Source organism: Amphiprion ocellaris, chromosome 21 (assembly GCF_022539595.1).
Source record: "Amphiprion ocellaris isolate individual 3 ecotype Okinawa chromosome 21, ASM2253959v1, whole genome shotgun sequence".
Taxonomy (NCBI): domain Eukaryota; kingdom Metazoa; phylum Chordata; class Actinopteri; family Pomacentridae; genus Amphiprion; species Amphiprion ocellaris.
This window is the reverse complement of record NC_072786.1, coordinates 1,806,765-1,831,631: the sequence shown is the minus strand read 5'-3', so window position 1 is coordinate 1,831,631 and position 24,867 is coordinate 1,806,765. Positions and strand designations below refer to the sequence as shown.

General features: G+C 38.5%; 2 protein-coding genes across 5 annotated transcripts in view; both read right to left on the bottom strand.

The window, feature by feature from the left end:
* LOC111571221 (myelin regulatory factor-like protein) overlaps nt 1-11,024 on the bottom strand; it is a 30,105-nt gene extending 19,081 nt beyond the window's left edge. Inside the window, exons 1-7 of one of the 4 annotated variants that reach the window (XM_055006258.1) lie at nt 10,911-11,024; nt 8,426-8,861; nt 5,185-5,255; nt 4,696-4,837; nt 2,694-2,787; nt 1,060-1,139; nt 173-545 (exon numbers count right to left, since the gene is read on the bottom strand). In XM_055006258.1, coding sequence (XP_054862233.1) covers nt 173-545; nt 1,060-1,139; nt 2,694-2,787; nt 4,696-4,768 — 620 coding nt within the window. In that variant the 5' untranslated portion in view covers nt 4,769-4,837; nt 5,185-5,255; nt 8,426-8,861; nt 10,911-11,024. The remainder of the gene's footprint in view (nt 1-172; nt 546-1,059; nt 1,140-2,693; nt 2,788-4,695; nt 4,838-5,184; nt 5,256-8,425; nt 8,862-10,910) is intronic. The other 3 variants (XM_055006257.1, XM_055006256.1, XM_055006259.1) reach the window with 3 other exon arrangements.
* A 2,081-nt stretch (nt 11,025-13,105) lies between these two features.
* Nucleotides 13,106-24,867, bottom strand: part of LOC111571220 (leucine-rich repeat-containing G-protein coupled receptor 5-like) — a 51,871-nt gene continuing 40,109 nt past the window's right edge. The window contains exons 14-20 of the mRNA XM_055006712.1: nt 23,711-23,782; nt 22,280-22,405; nt 22,086-22,201; nt 21,271-21,354; nt 20,756-20,999; nt 19,731-19,885; nt 13,106-19,603 (exon numbers count right to left, since the gene is read on the bottom strand). Of these exons, the coding sequence (XP_054862687.1) occupies nt 18,891-19,603; nt 19,731-19,885; nt 20,756-20,999; nt 21,271-21,354; nt 22,086-22,201; nt 22,280-22,405; nt 23,711-23,782 (1,510 nt within the window). The 3' untranslated portion in view covers nt 13,106-18,890. The remainder of the gene's footprint in view (nt 19,604-19,730; nt 19,886-20,755; nt 21,000-21,270; nt 21,355-22,085; nt 22,202-22,279; nt 22,406-23,710; nt 23,783-24,867) is intronic.

Below are 24,867 nucleotides of genomic sequence, written 5' to 3'. Positions count from 1 at the left end.
AACTCCTGCCTCTTTAAGATCTGGATCCTCAGGTTTGAGGTGCCTTGCAGCTAAACTTTTAAGTTCCTTCTTATGAATATTTCTTTAGATATTTACATGTCCACAATTCCAACAACTGTACTACTTTAAAAACAACAGAAACAATAAAATGCTGTTCACAATGTTTTCTTACTAGGTTCGTAATGTGGAGGCAGAGCCCGACAGGCCGACTGAAGGGGGTGTGGCTACAGCTGTGATTGGTGCGTGGTAGCTGTTGGAGGGCGGGGACGGAGGTGTGGGCGGAGTGTAAACCTGCAAGCAGCTCTGTGGACTCAGGTAGTGTTCAGATGAGTGGTGAGTCTGGAGGTGTGGGGGGGCGGGTGGAGTCCCAGACTTCACGTACATATTAGTGAATCCTAAGTTACGGAGCTGGTGGTGGGTCAGCAGCTCAGAGGGGGCGGAGCCTCGGTCCTTAAAGCAACAGGAGGCACCGGATTGGGTCGTTGGGACAAATACGTCCTGGGCCATCTGCTGGTTGGACCAATAGGACGGCTTGTAGTGTAAATCTGCCAATTAGAAAAGAACACACCGCCTTTGGTAAAGAGATCTTGTGTTTCGTCTCTCCGACTTTGAAACAAGAAAGTAGTATTTTAAAACATAACTTGTACTATATTGGAAGAAGAAAGCTATAAGTACTTGACAGAAAGTAGTATTTTGAGTGAAATAAACCTTTAAACCTAGAAGTACTTAGACAGAACATGGTGTTTTTGTAGAATAAACCTTTAAAACTATAAGTTGTTACTTAGAAACCATAACTTGGTCATTAGAAAGTACTATTTAGATGAAATAAGTCGTTCAATCTGGAAGTACTTGTATAGAAAATAATTGGATGAAGGTTGGATGCACTTGAGCGATTCTCTAAGTCAGTAGTTTGGTAGTATTTGGGTGGAATAAACCTTTAAAACCTGAAATACTTGAACCTATAGGTCTCCTAAAGCTAAACACCACTAGTTCAGACTGTTACTGTGTTGAACCTGATGTTTCTACAGGGTCCAGGTGTGAGGATGATGAGGATGGTACCTGGTATTTCTGGTATTTCTGGTATCTGAGCAGGTGAAGAGGCCTCTGAGCTGGAATCAGGAGGAGACTCAGGGAGCATGCTGGGAAATCAAACAACAAGCTGACATTAGTAATAGCAGGAAACTGTGGTTGTGTATTTACAGCCTCTAGGATCTGATAACCAACTAGGTCAACATTGTTTTTCTGCCTCCAAACCAGGAAGCTGCTGAGTTATGGAGCTGATAATAATGAATGTGGTGGAAGAAGCTTCATCTTCAGTTTAACACATTAATTATTAATGGATTCTGATGTTTACATGGACAGAAACCAACCAACCTAAATACACCTGAGAGGTTGTTTCTTTTCAAGGCGTCTTCTACTTCCACTACACCAGAGAGTGAACCATTTCTATTTTACTACGTTTATCTGACAGCTTTACAAAGCATCACTACACAAATGAAGGTTTTTAGACACAAAACAAGCCAAACAATCAAACAATTAATGGAGAATTTATTATTTTAACAGTAATTTTTAAAACAATTTCCTGTTATCTTACAGATTTCCCCTGTTTTGGTTGAAATTACAGATAACTACGAGTAAAATCACTATTTATTTAAGTATTATCCCTAAAAAACAGACCAAAACTGTCAATAATGTCTACAGGAAAAAGTCAGTATTTATATAAATGTTAATTTATTCTTTTATACTGTTTACACTATTTCTTATTGTATTTAAATCAGCCAAAAATAGCATTATTTTAGAGATATTTGTTACTTTAGAGAGTAGAGGCAATGGTTTGTTCAATTACAGTTAATTTTTAGTAAAACGGGAAGAAAAAAAACTTAATTTAATCGATAAATAAATAATAAAAATCAATGAATATATATTTATGTTAGTTTTATCTTTGCAATAAATTGTAAAAACTTGAAGATTTGTTTTCAAGATAATATATATATACTTTTACTTAGATTAACTTCTTCAGTGTACAAGTTTTGCAGTTTAGTATAAGTACTTTTACTGAAGGAAGTGAATACTTGGTCCACCATTGTATATGAGAAGTTACTCAGAAATAAATAGATGTTTGTAGCTGCAGGCTGTTATTAATAACTGATTTAATGAACCATACAAACTGCTGAGATCCACGGTATTTTGGTGAAATAAACCCTCAAAACAGTAAGTACTTTACAGAAAATGGTATTTTAGGTAGAATAAACCTTTAAAAACATAACCTTCACTATTTTGCAAGAAAAAAATCTGTAAAACCAGAAGTACTTCGACAATCATAGTATTTGTGATGGAATAAATTTTTAAAACTATAATTTCTTTGTTAGAAATCAGTATTTTGGTGGAATAAACCTTTAAAACGTATAAGTACTTGGACAGAAAGTAGTATTTTGAGTGAAATGAATTTTCCAACCGAGAAGTACTCAGACAGAACATTGTGTTTTTGTTTAATTTTGTGTAAATGTGAAGATTCATTTTCAAGATAATACATACATACTTTCACTTTGATTAACTTCTTCAATGCACAAATTTTGCAGTGTGGTATTAGTATTTTTACTGAAGGAAGTGAATACTTTGTCCACCACTGTACATGAGAAGTTACTCAGAAATAAATTGAGGTTGCAAATAATAACTGATTTAATGAATCTTACAAGCTGCTGGGATCCACATCGTTGCTCAGGTATTGCTCCAGGATGCTCGTGTCCACGGCGACGGAGTTGTCCAGCACATTATTCACATCCTGTCCTGTAAACATCCAATAATAATACCAAGTCTTATTCGTCTCATAGATCCACTCTCACATAACCAATAGAGTTAAATAACATCCATTTTAAAACCAGCAGCTATAATTAGACGAATGTCCCCACAACATCAGTAAAACACACTCTGATCAATAATTGTTGATCAGGACACCAAACGGTCGACAATAAAACCGATAACGTCCTCTGGCCCGTTAACCTACTATCAGCAACACTCAGACTGAAACTAAATGATTTAAAGTCATAAAACAATAAAACATTCAAGTCAATAAAATCTGAAGCATCTAAATCTATCACTATCACTAAATTAAATCCTGCTTCATCCACAGATGGTTCAGAAAAGCTCAACTTGTTCTTCTGGAACTACTCAAGGGGCCTGGAAGCTCCTTAAAACTGAATAGATTCACTTCAAGAGACACCAGATCCTTCTCAAGGACCATTAGAACATCTCAAAGGACTAAAACCACCTTAAAGACAACTTGATCTACTTCAAGGATGTTCTTCTGGATGACTGTCACTTCAAGAGACCCAAGATCCTTCTCAAGGTCCACCAGACCCACTTCAAACCCTTCTGGAACTTTTCCAAACTCTTAAGCCATATGAAGATCATCCTTAAGTCCCACTTCATCCTCTCAAAGGAACCTTCTCAAAGTCTTGGTCACCTTCAAGGACCACTTTAATTCTTCAGGAACCTGGCCAGCCACCATCACTTTAAGAGAACTGCAACCCTGGGATCCCTTCCAAACCTTCTCAAAGACCATGAGAAGCACCTTCTTGTGGCCAATTCAAGCGAACCAACAACCCCCTCAAGACCACATAAACCACCACAAGAACAACTAGCTGTTCCTGCAGCACATTCTAGAGAACCCTAGAACATCTTCTGAACATTCTGAAAGACTGTAAGAACCACTAAACCACCTCAAGAACAACTTTGTTTCCCTGAAGTACCATTTCTACATCTTCAAGTACCCTTGGAAACCTTATCAAAGACTGTGGAACCTCTTTCTTATGTTCTCAAAGCTCCTCAAGCACCTCTGGACCCATCAAGAGATCCAGGTACAACTGTTTAATGCACACTGGAACATCCTATCCTCAGGGACCCTATTTTTGAAAGACCATAAGAACACCCTTAAGAAACCTTCTGAAAACTTATAAAGGCATTTTTTTAAAAAGTCTTTCAGAAAGCAAAAACCACCTTTATAAGTTTTGGAAGACTTCAGAAGCTCTTGCAACACTCCTGAAGCAAGTCTGGTCCCTTTAAGAGATCCAGCTTCATGCCCAACATCCTCAAGGATTTCAGAACATCTTTTAAACATCCTGAAACACCCTAAAAACCACCTTTAAAGTCCCTGGAACCTCCCCAAAGACTGTAGCACTTCTTCTGAATATTCTCAGGCACCTCTGGAATCTTTTCATGGCCAGAGATCCAGGTTCACCCTAAACATCCTCAAGGTCTCCAGAACATCTTCTAAACATTCAGCAGCACCCTAAAAAACCTTTAAAAACCCTTGAACCTCCTCAGCGTCAACTGTAGTAGTTATAATCCAGCTTTGTTAAGGACATCTGAGCTTCATCAAGGACTCTTGGGAACTTCTTTTTATGCCGTCCAAAACACTTTAAGCACCTCTGGTCCCTTTAGGAGATCTAGGTAGATCCGCTACATCCTCAAGGACCCTAGAACATCTTCTCAACGTTCTGAAACACCTTAAGAAGCATCTTAAACATCCTAGAACCTCCTCAGAGTCAACAAAAGTCACTTTAAGCTACAATTCAGCTTCATGAAGGACCACTAAAACCTCCTCAAGGACCCTGGAATCGCTTCCAAACCTTGTTCTAGCACAGATCCTGTAATTTTTGCAGGTAGCATGCAGTAAGGCTTCATGCGATGCCTCACCGTTGAAGAACTGCTGCAGCGCCTCGTTCTCTCCCAGAACCTGGAGATGCTGCCGGCTGGCTCCAGGCTCCATGATGCCCAGCAGGGGGCGCTGCAGCAGGGGAACCGGAGGAACCGGGAGGAGCCCCGGCTGGAGCTGCTGCTGAGAACGACCAGAAAAGTCAGGTACTATAGAGAACCTTTCAAATGAAGCTTAAAACATCTGAACATGGACGAGTTAGAAAGAACACATTAAAACCACAGAACAAGTGATTATTTCTGCAGAACAAACTGTAAATATTTGACATTAAATGAGTCGCAGCTGCATGCTGGTTCTATCTGTGAGAACCCATAGATTTATGGTGCTGAAATGACGACACAGAGTTCAAGGTTAAAACCTCTGAGCTCTGGTTATAAAGAACATTTAACCTGCGACCCTTTAGAACCGCAATCAGCATTTTATCTGACTGGATTTAGGTCAAGTTTAAGGTTACAAGAAGTCAAAAATACCTCAGTCTGTGCTGTTCCTTGATGTTCTGGAGACCTCAGACTGTTTTGATCAAACGTTCCTGTGATGTGTTCTATTAACAAAAAGTGGAACATTCTTCTTGGAATACTGTGAGGACATTTATTGGGTGTTGCTGAGAAAACACAATCTATAAAACGTTCCTCCAATGATAACAAAGTCAAGATGTTCTCGATGCAACATCCGGAGAACTTTTACAAGATACTAATAAGATCTTAAATGAAAGAATGTTCTCTATAAGATGTTCCTGTAATGTGGTATATTAACAAAGGTGGAACATTCTGCCTGCAGTGTTCTGAGGACTTTTGTGAGATATTTTTGAGGGAACACATTATTTAATGTTCTATATAGCACCCTCACAATGTTCCATGAAAACAGAAGGAAGAATGTTCTTCAACCAACATTCAAACAAAGTTTTCCAGATGTCGTTGAGATCTCAGATGATAGAACGTTTTTTATACGGAACATTTCAGAACGTTCCTGTAATGTCATATATTAAAGCTAGAACATATTGCCTTTTTCTTGAAGGAACACATGATAGAATGTTTTTCTAGAAACATTTCCTAAATGATATTACAGGAAAGATGTTCTCAGTGCAGCATTTGAAAATGTTCTCAAGTTGTTATCAAGACCACAGATGACAGAACGCTTCCATAAGATGTTCCTGTAATGTCATATATTAACAAAGATGGAACATTTTGCCAGCAGTGTTCTAATGACCTTTTTTGGGAACATATTATAGAAAGTTTTTCTGTAAAACATTCTCACAATGTTCCATGATAACAAAAGGAAGAACATTCTTCAACCAACAGCCAAACAAAGTATTCCAGATGTTGTTGAGCCCTCAGATGATAGAACATTTTTTAAATTATTTTTTTTTATACAGAACATTCTATAAAGTTCCTGTATTGTGATGTATTAAAGGTGGAACATTACAGAACGTTTCAGAACGTTCATGTAATGTGATGTATTAAAGGTGGAAGATTTTGCCCTTTTGTTGAGGGAACACATTATAGAACGTTCTTCTATAAAACATTTCCCCAATGATAACAAAGTAAGGATGTTCTCAATGGAGCATTTGAAAATGTTTTCAGGTTGTTATCAAGCTCTTAAGTGACAGAACGTTCTCTATAAGACGTTCCTATAATGTGAAATATCAACAAAGGTGGAACATTCATTCTGCAGTATTCTGTGGATGGTTTGGAATGTTGTTACGGGAACACATTATAGGACGTTCTTCTACAGAACATTCACAGTGTTCCATGATAACAAAGGAAGAATGTTTTCAAACCAACATTTAGGAGTTGAGTGTTTTATGGGACCTCCATCCACCCCGACCACCTCCTGGTTCCTCTGCTGTAAACGTTCCGCTGAATTTATTCAAATTAAATGTTACTCCTGTTGGTTCTACAAGTTCTAACAATGTTTCCAAGTTTTAACCTAACGTTCAAAGAACACTTTAAGGATGTTCATTGTTTCAAATAATGTTCCTACAAAGTAGAACGTTTTAACGTCAAAATCCAGAAGACGTTTAGATTCTGTTCCACTGCAGAGGTTCTCAAACCACCGTTCAAAAATGTTTTCAGGATGTTCTCAAGATCTTAGATTAAAAAAAACAACAAAACATTCCTTTAGGGTGATTTCTTACCAATGGTGGAACACAACACTTCATGACAACAAATGAAGAATGTTCTCAAACCAAAATTCCAAAAATGGATTCAATATGTTCTTGAGGCCTCTTATGAATGCTTAAACTTTCCTGTAAAGTGATACATTAACAGAGGTGGAACATTCTTCCTGCAGGATTTTTTTAGGGATATTTTTGAGAGAACACATTATAAAATGTTCCAAGAAGTTACTGAATAATGAAGGAAGGATGTTCCAGATGCAACATTTGGTTTAGAGTGTTAGCGAAGCAACGAAATACAACCATAAAAACATGAAATAAATCTGAAGAGACGCAAGATTAATCTGTAAAGACGTAAAATGATTCTCAAGAGATGCAAAATGACTCTAAAAACATACAAAACTATCAAAGTGACTTAAAACAGCTTGAATATGATGGAAAACGAGACAAAAAGAGACAAAATATGATGAAAAAAACCACAAAATAAATCTGAAGAGACACAAAATGAAACTGAAAAATGATTCTCAAGAGATGCAAAATGACCACAAAGAGATGCAAAGTGTTTGTTTAAACACACAATATGACTCTAAAAAGACATAAAATGACTCTAAAAACATGCAAAGCTCTCAGTATGACTTAAAACAGCCACAAATATGATGGAAAATGACCCCAAAGAGACGAAATACGACCAGAAAAACATGAAATAATTCTAAAGAGACGCAGCAATAATCTGTAAAGACGCAAAATGACCACAAAGAGGTGCAAAATGGTTGCTAAAATGTACAAAATGATTCTAAAAAGATGGTAAATGATTCTTTAAAGATGTAAAATGATTCTAAAAAGACAGAAAGTGACTCTAAAACCATTCAAAACTATCAAAAACAGCCATGGATGTGATGGAAAATGAACTCAAAGAGACTAAATGTGACCAAGAATACTAAATAATTCTTAAGAGATGCAACTATAATCTGTAAAGACGCAAAATGATTCTCAAGAGATGCAAAATTACCACAAAGAAGTGCAAAATGGTCGCTAAAATGCACAAAATGATTCTAAGAAGATGCAAAATGATCCTAAAAAGAAGTAAGATGACTCTAAAACCATTCAAAACTATCATAAACAGCCGTGGATGTGATGGAAAATGAACTCAAAGAGACTAAATATGACCAAAAAACACTAAATTATTTGGAAGAGACGCAATATTAATCTGTAAAGACATAAAATTATTGTTAAGAGATGCAAAATAGTTGTTAAAATGCACAAAATTATTCTTTAAAGATGGAAAATTAGTATAAAGAGACATAAATTTACTCTTATAACATGCAAAACTACAAAATAAAACCATAAAACACCAAATATTTCTGAAGAGACACATTACTCTGTAAAGTGCTCTATACGCCGCCTTTAGAACTCCTTCAGAACATCTTTAATTTTCTAGCATTTCAGAGGAGCATTCGGGCAACTAAGAAAAAACCTCCCCCTCACAACTTTTCTAGAACTTTGCAGAACCTTCCTGACTATGATCCGGAGAACGCTTACTTGACGCTCCGCTGGTCAAACGGACGGATTACCTCGACATGTTGTTTGTTCAGACTCACCTGAACGCCACTCCAAGATGGCCGCCAGTCAGACGGTCAGTCAGCAGAGACTTTATCCGACCTGAACGTCCTCAGGTACAATCCATGTATGGTTCCACGTCCGCTTCTAGAACCTCAGAGTTCGTCCAGCTTCGTCCGCTAGTCCTCTTCTTTTAGTTCGTTGTTGGGTTCTGCTCAGAGAAACTCTTCTTTAGTCTCCTTGTTGTTTATGGATCATCTATGGATCATCTATGGATCGTCTATGGGTCATCTGTGGATCATCTATGGGTCATCTGTGGATCATCTATGGGTCATCTGTGGATCGTCTATGGATCGTCTGTGGATCGTCTATGGGTCGTCTCTGTCCGTCGGATGGACTTTGAGCTTTGAACAGGAAACAGTTAAAGATCCACACACCTGACGCAGGCGTGTCGCCATAAACCGTTCGCTCGTATCACTGCAAACACACACACACAGGCAAATGACATGGAAAGAAGCAAAAACAGGGATGGAAATATGAATAGATGAAGGATAAAGACGTATGTATACTCGTAGGGTTGGAAGATATCTGCATTAAGTCTAGTTTCACATTTTAGCAGCATTTAAGTGACTAATAATTCTGAGAAATTAAATAAACACCCACAAACTGACACAAACTGACAACAAAGAGACACAAAATGACCTTAAAGACTCACAAAATACAACAAAGATAAAATGACCACAAAGACACACAAAATCACAATGATGCGCAAAACGACCACAAAGAGACACAAAATGACCAAAGACACAAAGCTACTACAAAAAGACACAAAATGACCAGAAAGAGACACAAGCTGACTACAAAGAGACAAAAAATGACCACAAAAAGACACAAAACAACCAAAGAAACCACAAAATTGTCACAAAGGGACACAAAATGACCAGAAAGAGACACAAAACAACCACAGAGAGACACTATTGATCACAAAGACACAAAACAACCACAAAGAAACACAAAATGACCACAAAGAGACACAAAATGACCACAGAAACCACAAAATTGTGACAAAAAGGCACAAAACAACCACAAAGAAGCACAAAATGACTAGAAAAAGATACAAAACAACCATAGAAACCACAAAATTGTGACAAATTAACACAAAAAGACCAGAAAGACACAAAACGACCACACAGATTTGCATGTTTGACACCAGTCTCCCCTAGAATGACAGTGAGGTGCAGTCAGACCATTCTACATTTCCTCTAATTGAAGATTCATTCATAAAACAACAAAATATTCATCGTTTTGCCTCTTGTTAAGATTTTTCTATTTCATGTTTAAGAGATTTTAGATTTAAAAGAAAAGTTTTAATCATCTTTAACTTGAATTTCTGACAAATTATACTAAAATTAAGTTTTAAATGTTTTCATAGAAGACACATTTATTCCCTGTTCAAAAAAATAAATCACCGGTTTACTTCTTTTTTTTTTCATTTAGGCAAGTTTCACAAGTTCCTATGTGTTGTTTTAGTGGTTTGTGAAGCAGGAGATGGATAAATATTAATTCTCAGAGAATTTCCAGCTCTTAGTTTCCTCTTTTCAATCTGTTCAAGTCAAAACAACATCTTGAAGAGTCAGAAAACCTTCAGGTAAACTGGACTTATGCTACAGAGAAACATAAAACCAGAGAAACTGAAGGGTTTAACATCTGCTGCTCCACCGTTTGACCAGCAGGTGGCAGTAGAGGCTGTTAGAAAAGTAGATCTGACCGCTGCTGCTACCAAAGACACACAAAATAATCACAAAGATACACTAAATGACCACAAAAAAACTCTTAAAATGATCATAATTAGGCATAAAATGATCCCAGAGAGACACAAAATGATCACAATGAGACACAAATAGACAAAAAACAACCACAGAGAAAACAAAATGAAGACAAAACACAAAAAACAGCCAGAATAAAACAAAAAAAAAATCAAAACAAGACAAAAGTTATCACAAAGATCCACAAAACAACAATGAAAACACAAAATAGTCACAGATAGACAAAAGTCTAACACAAAGACACACAAAGTGACCATGATAAGACAATAAATGATCATATAATAACCCCAAAGACACAAAAAAAACCACGAAGACACAAACTGACGACAAAAAGACAGAAAATGACCACAAAGAGACACAAAATGACCATAAAGACAGAAAATGACCACAAAGAGACACAAAATGACCACAAACACACACAAAACAACCACAAAGACACACAAACTGACGAATAAGAGACACAAACTGATCCAACCAACTCGAGTACAAAACAAGCTTCAGAGGAAACAACGATTTATCATCAATAAAAAACATAAACAGATGTCAGTTATATAAATCTCCAGCGCCACAACATTCCCTGACTTTAACTTCCTGTGTTCCGATGTTTGAACATCAGGCTGTAAACTAAACGGAGTCAGTTGTTGACGGTTTGTTGTGGGTAATTGTGCGATTGTTTTAGGGATAACTCAGAGTGACTCACCTCAGACCGGTTTCTTTGTTCTGTCGGGTTTTAAATCTAGTAGAAAAAGTTTAAATTTCTGAGAACTTCCAGGAGCAGAAACCAGAACTGTGGAACATCTGCAGCTGTTCTTACCTGCACAGGGAGGACGGACCAATCAGAGCCTCCGTAGGAACCAATCAGAACCAATCAGAGTAAGGAGGTGAGGCTGCGTTCTCGTTTGATTTGCAAACATTTCTCTCCAGAGTTTATGGCCTCAATCTCTAGTTTATAATCTCCTTTAATACGACTTGATGTTTATTCAGTAAATTATCGTCCGAACGAGAAATAAATAGACGATGAAGCTGTTTGTTTTCGAATGTTTTCAGGTTCTTGGTCAGATCAAACTCTTGGTTGTTGCATCCGGTCTCCAAAGACCAAAAAAAAGACTTCAAATATCCACAAATGTGATGAAAAATTAACTCAAAAAGATGAAATATGACCAAAAAACATGAAATATTTCTGATGGAAAATGATCCTAAAGATTTATAAAATTACTCTAAAAATATGCAAAATGATCTAAGTGACTGAAAACAACTGTGAATGAGATGGAAAATGAGACAAAAAGAGACTAAATATGACCAAAAAACATTAAATAATCCTGAAGAGATGCAACATTAATCTGTAAAGACACAAAATAATTCTAAAGAAACACAAAATGACCACAAAGAGACACAAAGATCACAAAGAGACACAAAACGACCACAAAGAGGTTCAATATGTTTGTTAAAAGACAGAAAATGATTGTATAGAGACATAGAAATACTTTAAAAACATGAAAAATGACTAAAGTGACTTTTAACAACCACGAATGTGATGGAAAATGACCCCAAAGAGACGAAATATGACCAAAAAAAATCAAACAATTCTGAAGAGACGCAAAATTATTCTAAGGAGATGCAAAATGACCACAAAGAGGTTCAAAATGGTTGTTAAAATGCACAAAATGAATCTAAAAACCTACAAAGTCACTTAAAACAGCCATGGATGTGATGGTAAATGACTTGAAAAAGATTAAATATGACCCAAAAAAACATTAAATAATCCTGAAAAGACACAAAATGACCACAAAAAGGTGCAAAACGATTCTTAAAAACACAAAATGTGATTCTTAAAAGACATAAAATGATTTTAAAGAGACAGAAACGACCACAAAGAGATGGCAAATTACTTTAAAAATATGTAAAATATATAAAATTACCAAAGTGACTCAAAACAACTGTAAACGTGATGGAAAATGACCTATAAGAGACCAAAAATGACCATAAATGAGATAAAATGATGTAAAATCGACAAAGAAAGCGGCGTTTTGTTGTCACGTCTTTTTCTCAAGGCTTTCTGTATTTAATCAGTCAGGAATTAACGAAACCGATAAAATATGATTCAGTTCATATCCTCTGTAAGTTCAGGACCTTAAAGTGTTGAAGATAGAAAAACCCAATAATCCGTCCAGGAGAACATGTTGGTAGAACGTCTTAAAGACCTGTACAGAGAGTAGTTTTAGTAGAGGGTTCCTGATAAGTTCTCATTAACTATATATATATATATATATATATATATATATTTATATTTATATTAATTCATCTGTCAAACAAACATCAGATCTTCAGTCTTCAGTTGATGATTCATCCATCAGTCTGAACAACAAACTGTCTGCTGTGACTCACGGGGTCTAAATAAAGGTTTGGATTCAGACGATTACCCTCCGATCCATGTCAGCGTCACAAACTGAGCGTGCTCAGAATCACAGTCGTCGATCCGTGAATGACGATGAACGAGGGAATCCTGACCTCTTCTACACCTCAGAGCTTCCACGTAGGAAGAAAACATCAGCAGAGTTTCAGTTCATCAAGAGTCAAGTACCAAACTATAAATCTGAGCTACTCTGTGTGAGTATTTCTACTTAATACTGCTTTATTCTTCACCTTTATTCATCAGGGACAAATATATATATGGCATGTTACCAACTCCAAAACGTGTCGGACTTTCATAGAAATATGGAAATAATCATGTACAAACCCAGCAAGTTAATGGTGGCAGCATCATGATGTGAAACACAGTGGTGGCAGCATTATGCTGTTTCTCCGCAGCATAGAGGGTAAAATAAATTTAGCATTTGCTAAGCTAATTTCACTCTAACATTGGGAGGAAACATCACAAACAACAACACATAAACATCAGTTTCAACCACATTGTTTTATTTGTCACAAACTAAAAATTCACTCTGAATTTTACAAACTAAAACGACTTCACTCAGATATTTTACAAAAGTTTACAACAGGAGACAAAGTTTGAACCTTTCAGGTTTTAACGAAGCTTTTAGTTTTTTTTAAAACATTTTAAGTGCTGATCACAGAAAGGTGCAGCAGTCACACTGCCACATGCCCACATTCACACAGTCATGCTTTTAGTTTTTACTTTTTTTTGTTTTTTTGTTCTGTTGCCATGGCTTTAGGTGTGGGCGGAGCAACAAAGACTCCGCCTACTTATTTTTTAAGCTTGTTGATGCGATACAGTTGAACTGTTTAAAACGTTTTGACAAAATGACAAGTTCATGTTTTCCGTAGGCAGATTTACGTTTTTTTTTCTTTTTTCCAAGCTCATGCAGTTTCATGAAACTTTCAGACACATGCTGAACTTCTAATTTTTACAGTTTGTAGTAAAAAAAAACAACAAATCAAAACACCTACAGCATTATCATAAACACCACCTTCACTGAATCATTTAAGCATCGTAGATCAATCGGATTGATTGAAAAAGCTAAAATGGAGGTAAATCTGATGACTCAGAAGATGTTTGAGAAACGTTCCTGTCAGATGATAAAACGTGGAAGGACAGTTCCCAAATAATTTTGTTCGTACGATAAAGCATAAATCTGCCCTTACTTTGAGTGTACATTGGTCTCATGGTGACCCCTTGTACCATCCAGCCTCAGGGGGCAGTAATGAGCACCACAACAAGAAGACTATACATTGGAGAACATGTCTTGGTCAAGTCTTTTCCCTGTCGCATGGACCGAGACTTAAGTTTCAGACATGGTGGTGGCAGCATCATGATGTGAGGCATGGTGGCCCCTGACTGGGAAAGTTTTAGGGTAAAATAGAAACCAGTCGTCCATAACGGGGTTCCTGAACCAAAGACTGAATATAAAGGTTGGATGCAGCCACCAGGGGGCAACTCTTCTGGTTGTAAAAAGTAGTCAAATTGAGTAGAAGTTTGAAAGAGGATCCTACTTCTCACCATAGATGGTATATAAAAGATTAACAAGGACATCAAGAGGGTGGAACAAATGGTCCTTGTTGTCCTCTCCCAGTTTACCCTCGAGTACGAACTTATTACCCCTGAAAACGATCCTGAAATAGGTTCTACAGAGGTTCTTACTGTCAGAACATGTTGAAAGTTCAGGCCTTCAAGTTCCTGCAGTGGAAAATGGGCCGATAGATTGTATATAAAAGATGGACGTAGCATCGAGGAAGTAACTTCACCCTGCATTCTTTCTCACCACCAGCAGGGGGCAACTTCTAGTTGTAGGAGGAAGCCTGATTGTGTAGAAGTCTATGAGAAATGAGCTGACTTCTTCCTTGATTTGTCACCTCAGTGAACAATTTCCTGTTCAGTTTATGGTCTCAATTGCTAGTTTCAAGTCTCCTTTAGAACAACACGGTGTTTATGTGCAAATTATGGTGCCATTTAGGGGAAAATAGATGACAAAGGACGTATGTTTTAGGGCGAATGAAGTGTCCACCCTTGGTTGTTGTGTCCAGTTTCAAAAGACCAAAATACCAAATTTCAAATAGTTGAAAACAGTAATCCAAAAACCAGTTTGGTATGTCAAAGTCTTTAAGTCCATCTTTTATGTAAAGTCTATGTCTTGAACACACTTTGAAGAACATCTATGGTCGATTTTAGGCTTCGAGAAAGATTGTTATCGCCCTAACCAAAGGACTTTATGTACTTGGATCTACGGGTGAAATCGATGCAGGTATTGGACAGGACTGTTGTGGAACTTTGGATTTCTTGAACCTTTAGCAGGTTTGAGAACACCTCGGGAACCCTAAAGGTTACCTGGAGAGTGGAACATCTGGAATCTATCGCTTAACTGACCGAAACAAATAACGGGAAGTGAAAGGACAGAAGCCTTACAAACATTACAAATGGCAAAGATTCCTCACAGTCTACACAAAAAGTAAAGTAGGATTGTCACAGTAGCCTGTATTTACAACAAGTACACACTTTACTGTATACACAAACGTATACAGTCACATATGGGGGGTCTTTTGTGTAAAGTGAGTTAGTTTTGCGGATTTGAACAAACTTGTGTTTTCTTTGTCCAACAGTCGAACTCTAAAACACTTCAGAGAAGACTCAAGTTTCCTCAATAAGCTGATGTAACAGGCAGATTAACCCCTGACCAAAGAATACCCAAAGAATACTCAAAGAATACCCAAAGAATACCCAAAGAATAACCAAAGAATACCCAAAGAACACCAGGGGATACTTTGGGTATACTTTGGCCGGGGGTTAATCTGGCCTGCTACATCTGTACGCTGTTTGTAGGTTACAGAATTCTTGATGAATATTGGACCAGTTTCATCATTTACACCAAAAAATACGTGAAAACAGACACCAGATTTAAAAATACCAGAATCACCCTGTAATAGAGTTCAGAGAATGTACTCTTGTTTTGGTGTTTTCATGATTAGCGTCAAAGGAAGTCCAAAAGTTTGAGTCGACTTTAAGGAAACGGTGTTAGTTTAAAGGAACAGTTCTGCTTTTTTTCCTCTTCCAGCTGTTGAACACAAGCTGCAGCTGCTCTGTAATCCTGTTTGTCCTGATTCTTGCGTACGGCATCGACTCGGTGACGACACTCGCACGGACGCTGCAGTTTCCACACCGACTCGTGAAAACATGGCCAGTCACCGTTTGGTAACACAGTGCTGTAAACTGTGTTTCAAAATAAAAGCTGCTGGATTTACAACCTTCTGGTTTCCATCGACTTTTGCTGCAGAAGAAGAAATAATAAAAGATGGCAGAGGGACAAAGGTGAACGAGAAGAGAAAGCTGGACTCAAACTGCCGGTGAGTTCATGATGAGCGACTTCTTGTGCTTTTGTTTCACCATCTTCTGCTACATTTGCTGCCTCACAATCCCATCAGTCAGTCTGCTGTCTTTTCTATATATATCTATATATGTGTGTGTGTTTGTGTAGGTTTTGTCTCACTTGGCAAAGGCTGGTAAAGTTTAGAGAACACTAAAGCCTCATTAGCGCCCCCTACAGGCAGCAGCGTTGCCTCAGTTTGCATTTTGGCAGCTTTGTGAACGTATTTAAATGCCTGACCAATGACTAAATATTTAGTAGAGATGTTGCAATCAAGGTTTATTGCACCCAATCCAGTCCAAATCACTGAATATTTAGTTTCTGCCACTATGAAGTCCCAATCAAACACCATATTTCTCAATAATACACACTTCAAGTACAATAAAGTTACTAAAATCAATCCAGTGTATATGCTTGACAGCTGTGTAATGAATTTAGAAAAAACAAAGCATTTTAGAAACCAAGCCATTCCTTAATACAGGGGGTCCTCGATTTACGTCGGAGTTCCGTTCCTACGGATCTACATAAGTTGAATTATGTTAGTCGGAACTCCGGTGAAAATGTAAACAAAGCCATTATGTGCATCACGATATCGATCAGTTCTTCGGAAAGGTCATGAATACCAACGACTTTTGTGCATGTATGAATCATTTTACAAGTTACAAGTTAGCGAATGTAGCGTGATCCAAGGTGGCATACAACCGGCGAATGTAAACAAAGCCGTCTTATAGCACCACGGGACGACATATTTGTCCGCTCCGCTCGCCAACTAGTTCCAAGGAACCAGTTCCAATGTAACAACGAAACGCTGTAGGTCGAGGATGTTGTAAACCGAGGACCACCTGTATAGATCAGCTGTAGTTCCTGGTTGTTCCACAAGGTGGAGCCTCTTCCTGTTTAACACTGTAGAGCCAGAGGAGGCATCACTCAGACTACAGTTCATGTTGAAGTAGAGAGCATTGGTGCCCATTAGCTAGCAATGGGCATCATGACAAAGACTTCTGTGGTGGTTAATGACCTCCGACCAGAGCTAATGTGTTTAAGACTAACTCGGATTGACTAGAACAGTGTTTTTGGATAGCAAAGGAGCACCACGTCAAAGACTTCTGCGATGCTTAATGTCCTCCATCAAACTGGGATTGACACATCTTATTTGTCCTAAATGCTAAAATTAGTCAAAATTAGTCAACCAATGGAATCAAGAATCACTTCGGGAGAGCATTGTGGATGATTAGCTAGTAAACGGGCACCATGACAAAGACTTCAGTGGAGGTTAAGGACCTCCAATCAGATCTCATAGGTTCAGAATGAGCCAGAATCAACCAAAACAGAATTCCACTCAGATGAAATGGAGGCAGTTTAGTGACCCAAATCTTGAGTTTGTTGATGACATCAGTATCATCACAGGGAAAGTGCTCTGTGTGATCAGTTTTATGGTATCATTTAGTTGGTAGTGAACATTAGCACTGCAATTACTGAGTAGAGACTTAATCTAAATTAGCATCACCAGCATCCTACCACAGATTGTACTCTCTCTCAATGACACCTATGTGACCATGGACATAAACACAGAACTGGGTCAAGGTACCATTAAAAAATGCCTCAGTCGACTCCAATCATGATCTTTGCGATCAAACGAGGACATCCCGAATATTCAGTTTTGATTCCATTGGTTGACTAATTTTGACTAATTGTAGCATGCAGAACAAATAAAATATGTCATTAGGTTATCAGAACACTATGCCAGTTAACCTCAGTTTGGGAATGGAATGGAAGACATTAAGTATAGAAGAAGTCTTTGTCATGGTGCTCCTTTACGAGCCACTAATACTGTCGTAGTCAATCCCAGTTTGTCTTAAAAATGGGAGCTCTGGTTGGAGGTCATTAACCACCACAGAAGTCTTTGTCAACCTACATTTACCCTCTAATACTGCATTTACCCTCTAACTTAACAAGGTTCCTGATCATTTATAGAACATTCAGTTACAGACCCGAGGCATAAATACGATAGTTTTCTTGATGCATTGCAGAACTATTTAGTTGTAATGCAGATACAGTGGATTGATTTTAACCCTCGTGTCGCCCTGCGGGTCAAAATTGACCCGTTTTAAAGTTTGAAAATGTGGAAAAAAATATATTTTCATAGTGAAACTTCTGATGTCCACATTTTCAACATTTTTGGGAAATCTTTGCACAATTTTTGGTGGAAAAAAAGGCGTTTTAAAAATGTTTCTTTAAGAACATTCACAAAAAATCTACCAAAATCCCACGAGTTTCATTGGATTTTGGTTGATTTTTTTCTAAATGTTCTTAAAGAAAATATTAGAAGTTTTACTGATATATATGGAATCACTTTAGATATTTTACAATTTTTATTGGAAGATTTTTACTCATTTTTGGAAAATATTTACAAGAACTTTCTTGCCAAATTTGGGGGATTTTTTTTTTTTTTAATAAAATTTTTAAGGGAAACTTTCAAGGAATTATTGGAATTTTCTTTCTAAAGGTTTTGCAAATTTTCAGTAATTTGGGGAATTTTTTTGCTGAATTATTGCATTTTTTTCAGACAACCAAACTATATTTTTGGTGCCCGTAAACGAGGACAACAGGAGATTTAATAACGTTGATATATGTGAAGTCTGCATCTTTGAGGAGAATGGTTTTGAATTGGAACCCAGCAGATAATAAGCATGAAAAGACCGAATCAGGGGCAAAATAACCTGATCAGGACGTCCCTATTTGCAGCTGTTCATCCAATTCGTAGGTCAGAATGGGTCCTTGAATTACTTCTCAGAGGGTGGGACAGTTTTCAGATGTTTGGTGTTTGTCAGGTGAGACTTTAAACCCTCCATGTTTGTGTTTGTTCAGTGTTGTGGAGCAACAAACACCACTGAATGTTGCGTCTCGCTGCTTCCTCTTCCCACTTCCTCCTCTTCCTCTTTTACAACCACCAGTGCCTGGGTTGAGTCACATGACTGTTTCTCAGCGTCCTCGTCGTACGTCGAATCCATCGCGCTCGGCCTCGACCTTCCTCCTCCAGCTCCTCCTCCTCGGCGGAGCTTCGGTAGCGCTAAAGCCCCACAGGTGCGTTTGGCCAGCGTCGCCAGCTCCTCCCTGGCGAGCGGGTTGAAGAGCAGGTAGAGCAGCGGGTTGACGCAGGCCGGCAGCGGCGCCACCAGCAGCAGGACGCCCTTCGCCGCCTCCGGCCCGGCGGCAGGAAGCCTCAGCAGGGAGGAGAAGGAGAGGAAGGCGACGGGGAGGTAGAGGAGGCAGTCGGAGAACAGCAGCCAGGCGACGTGTCGGGTCAACGCTGCCTCCTCCTCTGAGCCGGGCGGAGTCTTGTTGGCCCGGCAGTAGAGGTGAGTGTAGGCGAGCGTCATGACGAGGAAGCACAGTGAGTCGAAGAGAACCAGGGAGACGGAGATGACCAGCGAGGACGAGGAGGAGGATGAAGGCATCGGCAGGCAGAGGGAGGTGCTGCTGTGTCCGGCCAGCAGGGGGGGCAGCGTGACGGCGAGGCCAAGCAGGAAGCACAGACAGACGAACAGACGGACGGACAGCAGTGACCAAGATCCACCTGGAGACGGAAACCAGAAAGCATCTTTACAAGAAGAACTCCGGATCTGGAGGCTGAAACTTCTGCTTCTTTTATTATTCTTTTTTATTTTTAATGATTTTTAAAGTCTGTGTAGATGTTTCCTCACCGCTGCTCCTGTCAGTTTTGTTGCGTCGTGCGTCGGCCGCCATGCATCGCTGCAGAGCTGTGACGGTCAGCAGGAAGAGGCCGGTCTGCGACGCAAAAACACACAAGAAGCCGCTGAGTCGACACAGGAAGCTGCTCTCCCACTTCGCTCCATATCTGGAACACAACAATAACACAACACTGAATACGAGCCAAACACACCTCTACCTGCAGACATACAACATGGATAGAGGGTAAATGTAGCATTATAGGATAGGATAGCAGTTCGTGCTGGCAAGTAGAGAGCAATATCGAAGTTTAGCTGGTAACGGGCACCATGACAAAGACTTCTCTGGTAGTTAATGACCTCCAACCAGATCGAACATGTTTGACACAAACTGCATTTGATGAATACAGTGTTTTTGTATCCAAATGTTATACGTAAGAAAGCTTCCTTTGCGGGACAGGACAAATGTCCACTGATATATCCAGTAAATGATAATGCTGCCAATTATTAATCTAGTAAACTATAGAAGATTAGCATTCCTAGCGTCATCCCACACTGTGCTCTCAGTTTACAACAAATGTTTGACAGCGGACATAAACAAAGAATTGGGTTTAGTTTCAAGCTGATACCAATCAATTAAAAAATGCCTTGATCGACCACAATCCCCATGTTTGAGATTGGATCAGTACAACAATACTTGGTGCAAATACTGACAGTAGGATAAAACAGTTAGCCTGGCTTCTTCCAAACATTCCACCTACAGTCATGTAAAGTCATATAGTTTATGAACAGTTTGGCTTTTTTTTTAAGAGATACATGATGCTAGGTGGTGAGATTTAGTGGTACTAGAAGGTTATGTTTAAACTTTCAACCAGTTTTTTCCCATTTCCAGGCTTTAATGGAGCAACTAAACATCTTCGCATCTCCAGATTCTAACCATCAAGTATTTTTCAGCAATCTTAGGGGTTCCTAAAATCTAGAGAACATCTAAAACCCAAATGATCCATTGTTCTCCGAGTCTCCATTGTTTGGTTTTGTACCTCCAGAAGCTGCCGAACGTCCAGGCGTCCACCGCCGCCAACCAGCCGCTCCAGACTCCCATCAGGCCGTTCACCAGAGCCAGCAGGCCAATCAGCAGCTTGGGGGGCGTGACCAAGGCGGCCGGAGAGAAGAAGACGGACAGGACGACCAGGCTGTTGCTGACCAATGAGATGGCAGCGATGAGCCAAACCCCGCCCCGGATCATCCAGCTGCCGAGCAGATGAAGGCAGGGACGGAACGGACCTGAAGGAGGTTCAACCAAAAAACTAGAACCACACTTCACCTCAGTCAGTTTAATACGTCAATAAAGGGAACTGGAGTTATTCAGAGTTCATTTATTTCTTATTTAGGACCCAAAACTAAGTTCTGTAAAATATTTAGACTGAATTTTCAAACCTGAAAATTTTGGTGTTTTCACCCTCTGAACTAAATTTGAACCTCTTTAAGTCAGACGTTTCCCTCAGTATTACATTATAGTCGTGTTTATACGAACTTCTGACCTCTAGTTTGTTACCTGGTGTCGGGCTGCAGTGAACTGAGTGTTGAAGTTTGGGTTCGTCCTCAAATTCCATCAGAAAATCCTCCCAGTCCTGATCCACTGCAGAGACAAAGAGGAAACAGCACCAAAACATCTTGTAAAAAACATCAGTTTGTGCAAGAAAAGGTGGAGAAGAGTCAAGAATAAGACGGACTAAACAAAAAACCCCTTCATATACGTTGGTAACTTCATTTAGTGTGTAAGATCCACATTCCTGCAGATGGTTTGTCCGTCTTTATACGAGAGGAAACCAACAGGCTCAGATCAAAACTGAAAATTTCAGCTATTTCAAGCTGAAAATGTTTATAACTGTGCTCTAAAGCTTAATGCCAGTTCCCTCCACATGAGCCAAAGCATAGAAAAGGTGCATTCAGGTACATTAAATGTGTATTATGATGTGTTCAGTGACATTATAGACACATTATGGTGCGTTCAAGTACAAGACAGATGTATTATGATGCGTTTAGGTACATTATAGATGTCTTACGATGCGTTCAGGTACATTATAGACGTCTTACGGTGCGTTCAGGTACATTATAGATGTATTATGGTGCGTTCAGGTACATTATAGACCTATTATGGTATGTTCAGGTAAATTAAATGTGTATTACGGTGCTTTCAGGTACATTGTAGACGTATTATGTTGCATTCAGGTACATTAAATGTGTATCACGGTGCGTTCAGAGGACTTTTCCTGCAGCTCTGTGTTTTCATGTCAAAGTTCAGTCAAGAAAACCTCCATAAACTTTTTTTTTTTAGTTTTTAAAACATGTTTTTTTGTTCGACTGAACCTTGACTGAAGGCGTCTCTTCCAGCTGATTCGGCTTCGTCTCGTTCCCAGGACGAACTTCTTCTCTCACAGGAGACGAAGGCACAGCACTGAAAGGCGTAAGGAAGCTCCATCACCCTGGAACATAAACACAACGTTAGAAAAACTAAAATAAAACCCGCTGCCGGTCGGTATGAAGACGTTCTAATTTACCACCTGACTCTGGGAAGCTCCTCCCGAGGAATCAGCTCCATCAGCTGATCATTTCCGGCCAATCGCAGGTGAGTTAGACTCTGTAGACCAATCAGAGGCAGAGACGACAGCTGATTGGACGACAGGTCGCTGCAGAGAGAACGAGGGGAGGTAAATAAATACGCATTCACGGTGTATTATGGTGCATTCAGGGACTTCAAATTTTTTTTATGGTGCGTTCAGGTGCATTAAACATGTATTATGGTGCGTTCAGGTGCATCAAACGTGTATTATGGTGCGTTCCCTTGCATCAAACGTATTATGGTGCGTTCAGGTGCATCAAATGTGTATTATGGTGCGTTCAGGTGTATCAAACATGCATTATGGTGCGTTCAGGTGCATCAAATGTGTATTATGGTGCATTCAGGTGCATCAAATATGTATTATAGTGCATTCAGGTGCATTTAAAGTGTATTATGGTGCATTCAGGTGCATTTAAAGTGTATTATGGTGTGTTCATGTGTGTCAAATGTTTAATATGATGAACTCAAAATGCATTAGATGTGTATTTTTTTTTCAAGGATTCAAGGATATTTATTGTCATTGCATTTCTGCAACGAAATTTTGAAACTTTGAAACTATTGTGTCTTCAAACTGTCATCAAAGTGTACAATGGTGTTTTCAAGTGCACTAAAAGTGCATTATGGTGCATTCAAGTGCATCAGATGTTTATTATGATGTCTTTAGGTACCCTAAAAATGTATTATGTTGTCTTCAGATGCATCAAATATGTTAAATGGTGCATTCAGGTGCATCAAAAATGTATTATGGTGCGTTCAGGCGCATTAGATGTATTTTATGGTGTGTTCAGGCGCATTAGATGTATTTTATGATGTCTTCGGGAACCCTAAAAATGCATTATGTTGAGCTCAGGTGCATTTATGGAGTATTATGGTGTGTTCAGGGACAACAAACGTGTCTTATGGTGTATTCAGGTGCTTTAAACATGTGTTATGATGCGTTCAGGAGGAATCCAATGTGTAATATGACATGTCCAAGTTCAACAGAAATATATTAATGGTGTGTTCAAATGCATTTAATGTGTATCATGGTGTCTTTAGTTGCATGAAATGTGTATTAATAGAAAGTTCAGTCTATTAAAAGTATATTATAGTGTCTTTAGTTACCTTAAACATGTAATCTGTTATATTCAAGTGTATTAAAGGTGTATTATGGTGCGTTTAGGTGCATCAAATGTGTATTATGACACATTAAACATCAGTAAAAATGTTAAATAATTATTAATATTGAGTGAAATCAAACATTTTTTCATGCTAAATATTTCACCTCCAAGCAGTTGTTGAGGTTTGTAGAGAAAATAAACACCAGAGCAGCTTCTTTATTAACACTGAAATCAAAAACAGTCCTTATTCTGGCCAAAAGTAAAAAACTCACAGTTTGTTTAAAGCAGGAAGAGCAGAGAAGGAGTTCGGCTTCACCGATGACAACCTGTTCCAGGATAAATCACTGCAACACACAGACAGAACCTATTATCAGTCAACATGAAGCATTAAATTAAAAGATCTGTCTATGAAATTATAAAAAAAGACACTTCCAACCCTGAAAAATCAACTTTTAATGACACAGCTGTAGAATTTTTTCCATCATATTCTTGTTTATAAAGTGAAATAAATATTTTTTTAGGCTAAATAAAATTAAATAAACACGTAAATAAAGAAAGTAAGTGAATAAAAAGAATTGTTTCTTGTGCTACATTCTACATGTAAATACTGAACCTCGACTTTAATCTCCTGGCCGTAGTTGTGTTAGTTCAGATTACAGTGAAAGCACCACGGGTCCCGCTGTAACAGCCGCTCTTTGTTTCTAATCCAGGATAAAAGAACGGGTGTGTGTAATGCTCTTAGGTCTGAAATACGATCAGAAAATTCATCACAACGTCCACAGAGGCAGAAGTTCAGCTTTAATCAGCTTCACATGAACTCTGGGGGGCGCCGTGGAGCAACTCTGGCTTTAACTACAGATATAACCAGAACTGTCAACTCTGCTGGATGAATTATGATGCGTTCAGGTGCATTATAGACGTAATATGGTGCGTTCAGGTACATCATAGACCTATTATGGTGCATTCAGGTACATTAAAGGTTTATTATGGTGCGTTCAAGTACATTTTAGACGTGTTATGGTGCATTCAGGTACATTAAATGTGTATTATGATGCATTCAGGTGCATTATAGACATATGATGTGTTCAGGTACATACAGATGTTTTATGGTGCGTTCAGGTACATCATAGACCTATTATGGTGTGTTCAGGTACATTAAAGGTTTATTATGGTGTGTTCAAGTACATTTTAGACGTATTATGGTGCGTTCAGTTACATTATAGACGTATTATGGTGCGTTCAATTACATTTTAGACATATTATGGTACGTTCAGGTACATTTTAGATGTATTATGGTGCGCTCAGGTACATTTTAGACATATTATGGTGCGTTCAGTTACATTATAGACGTGTTATAGTGCATTCAGGTACATTAAATATGTATTATGGTGCGTTCAGGTACATTATAGACGTACTATGATGCGTTCAT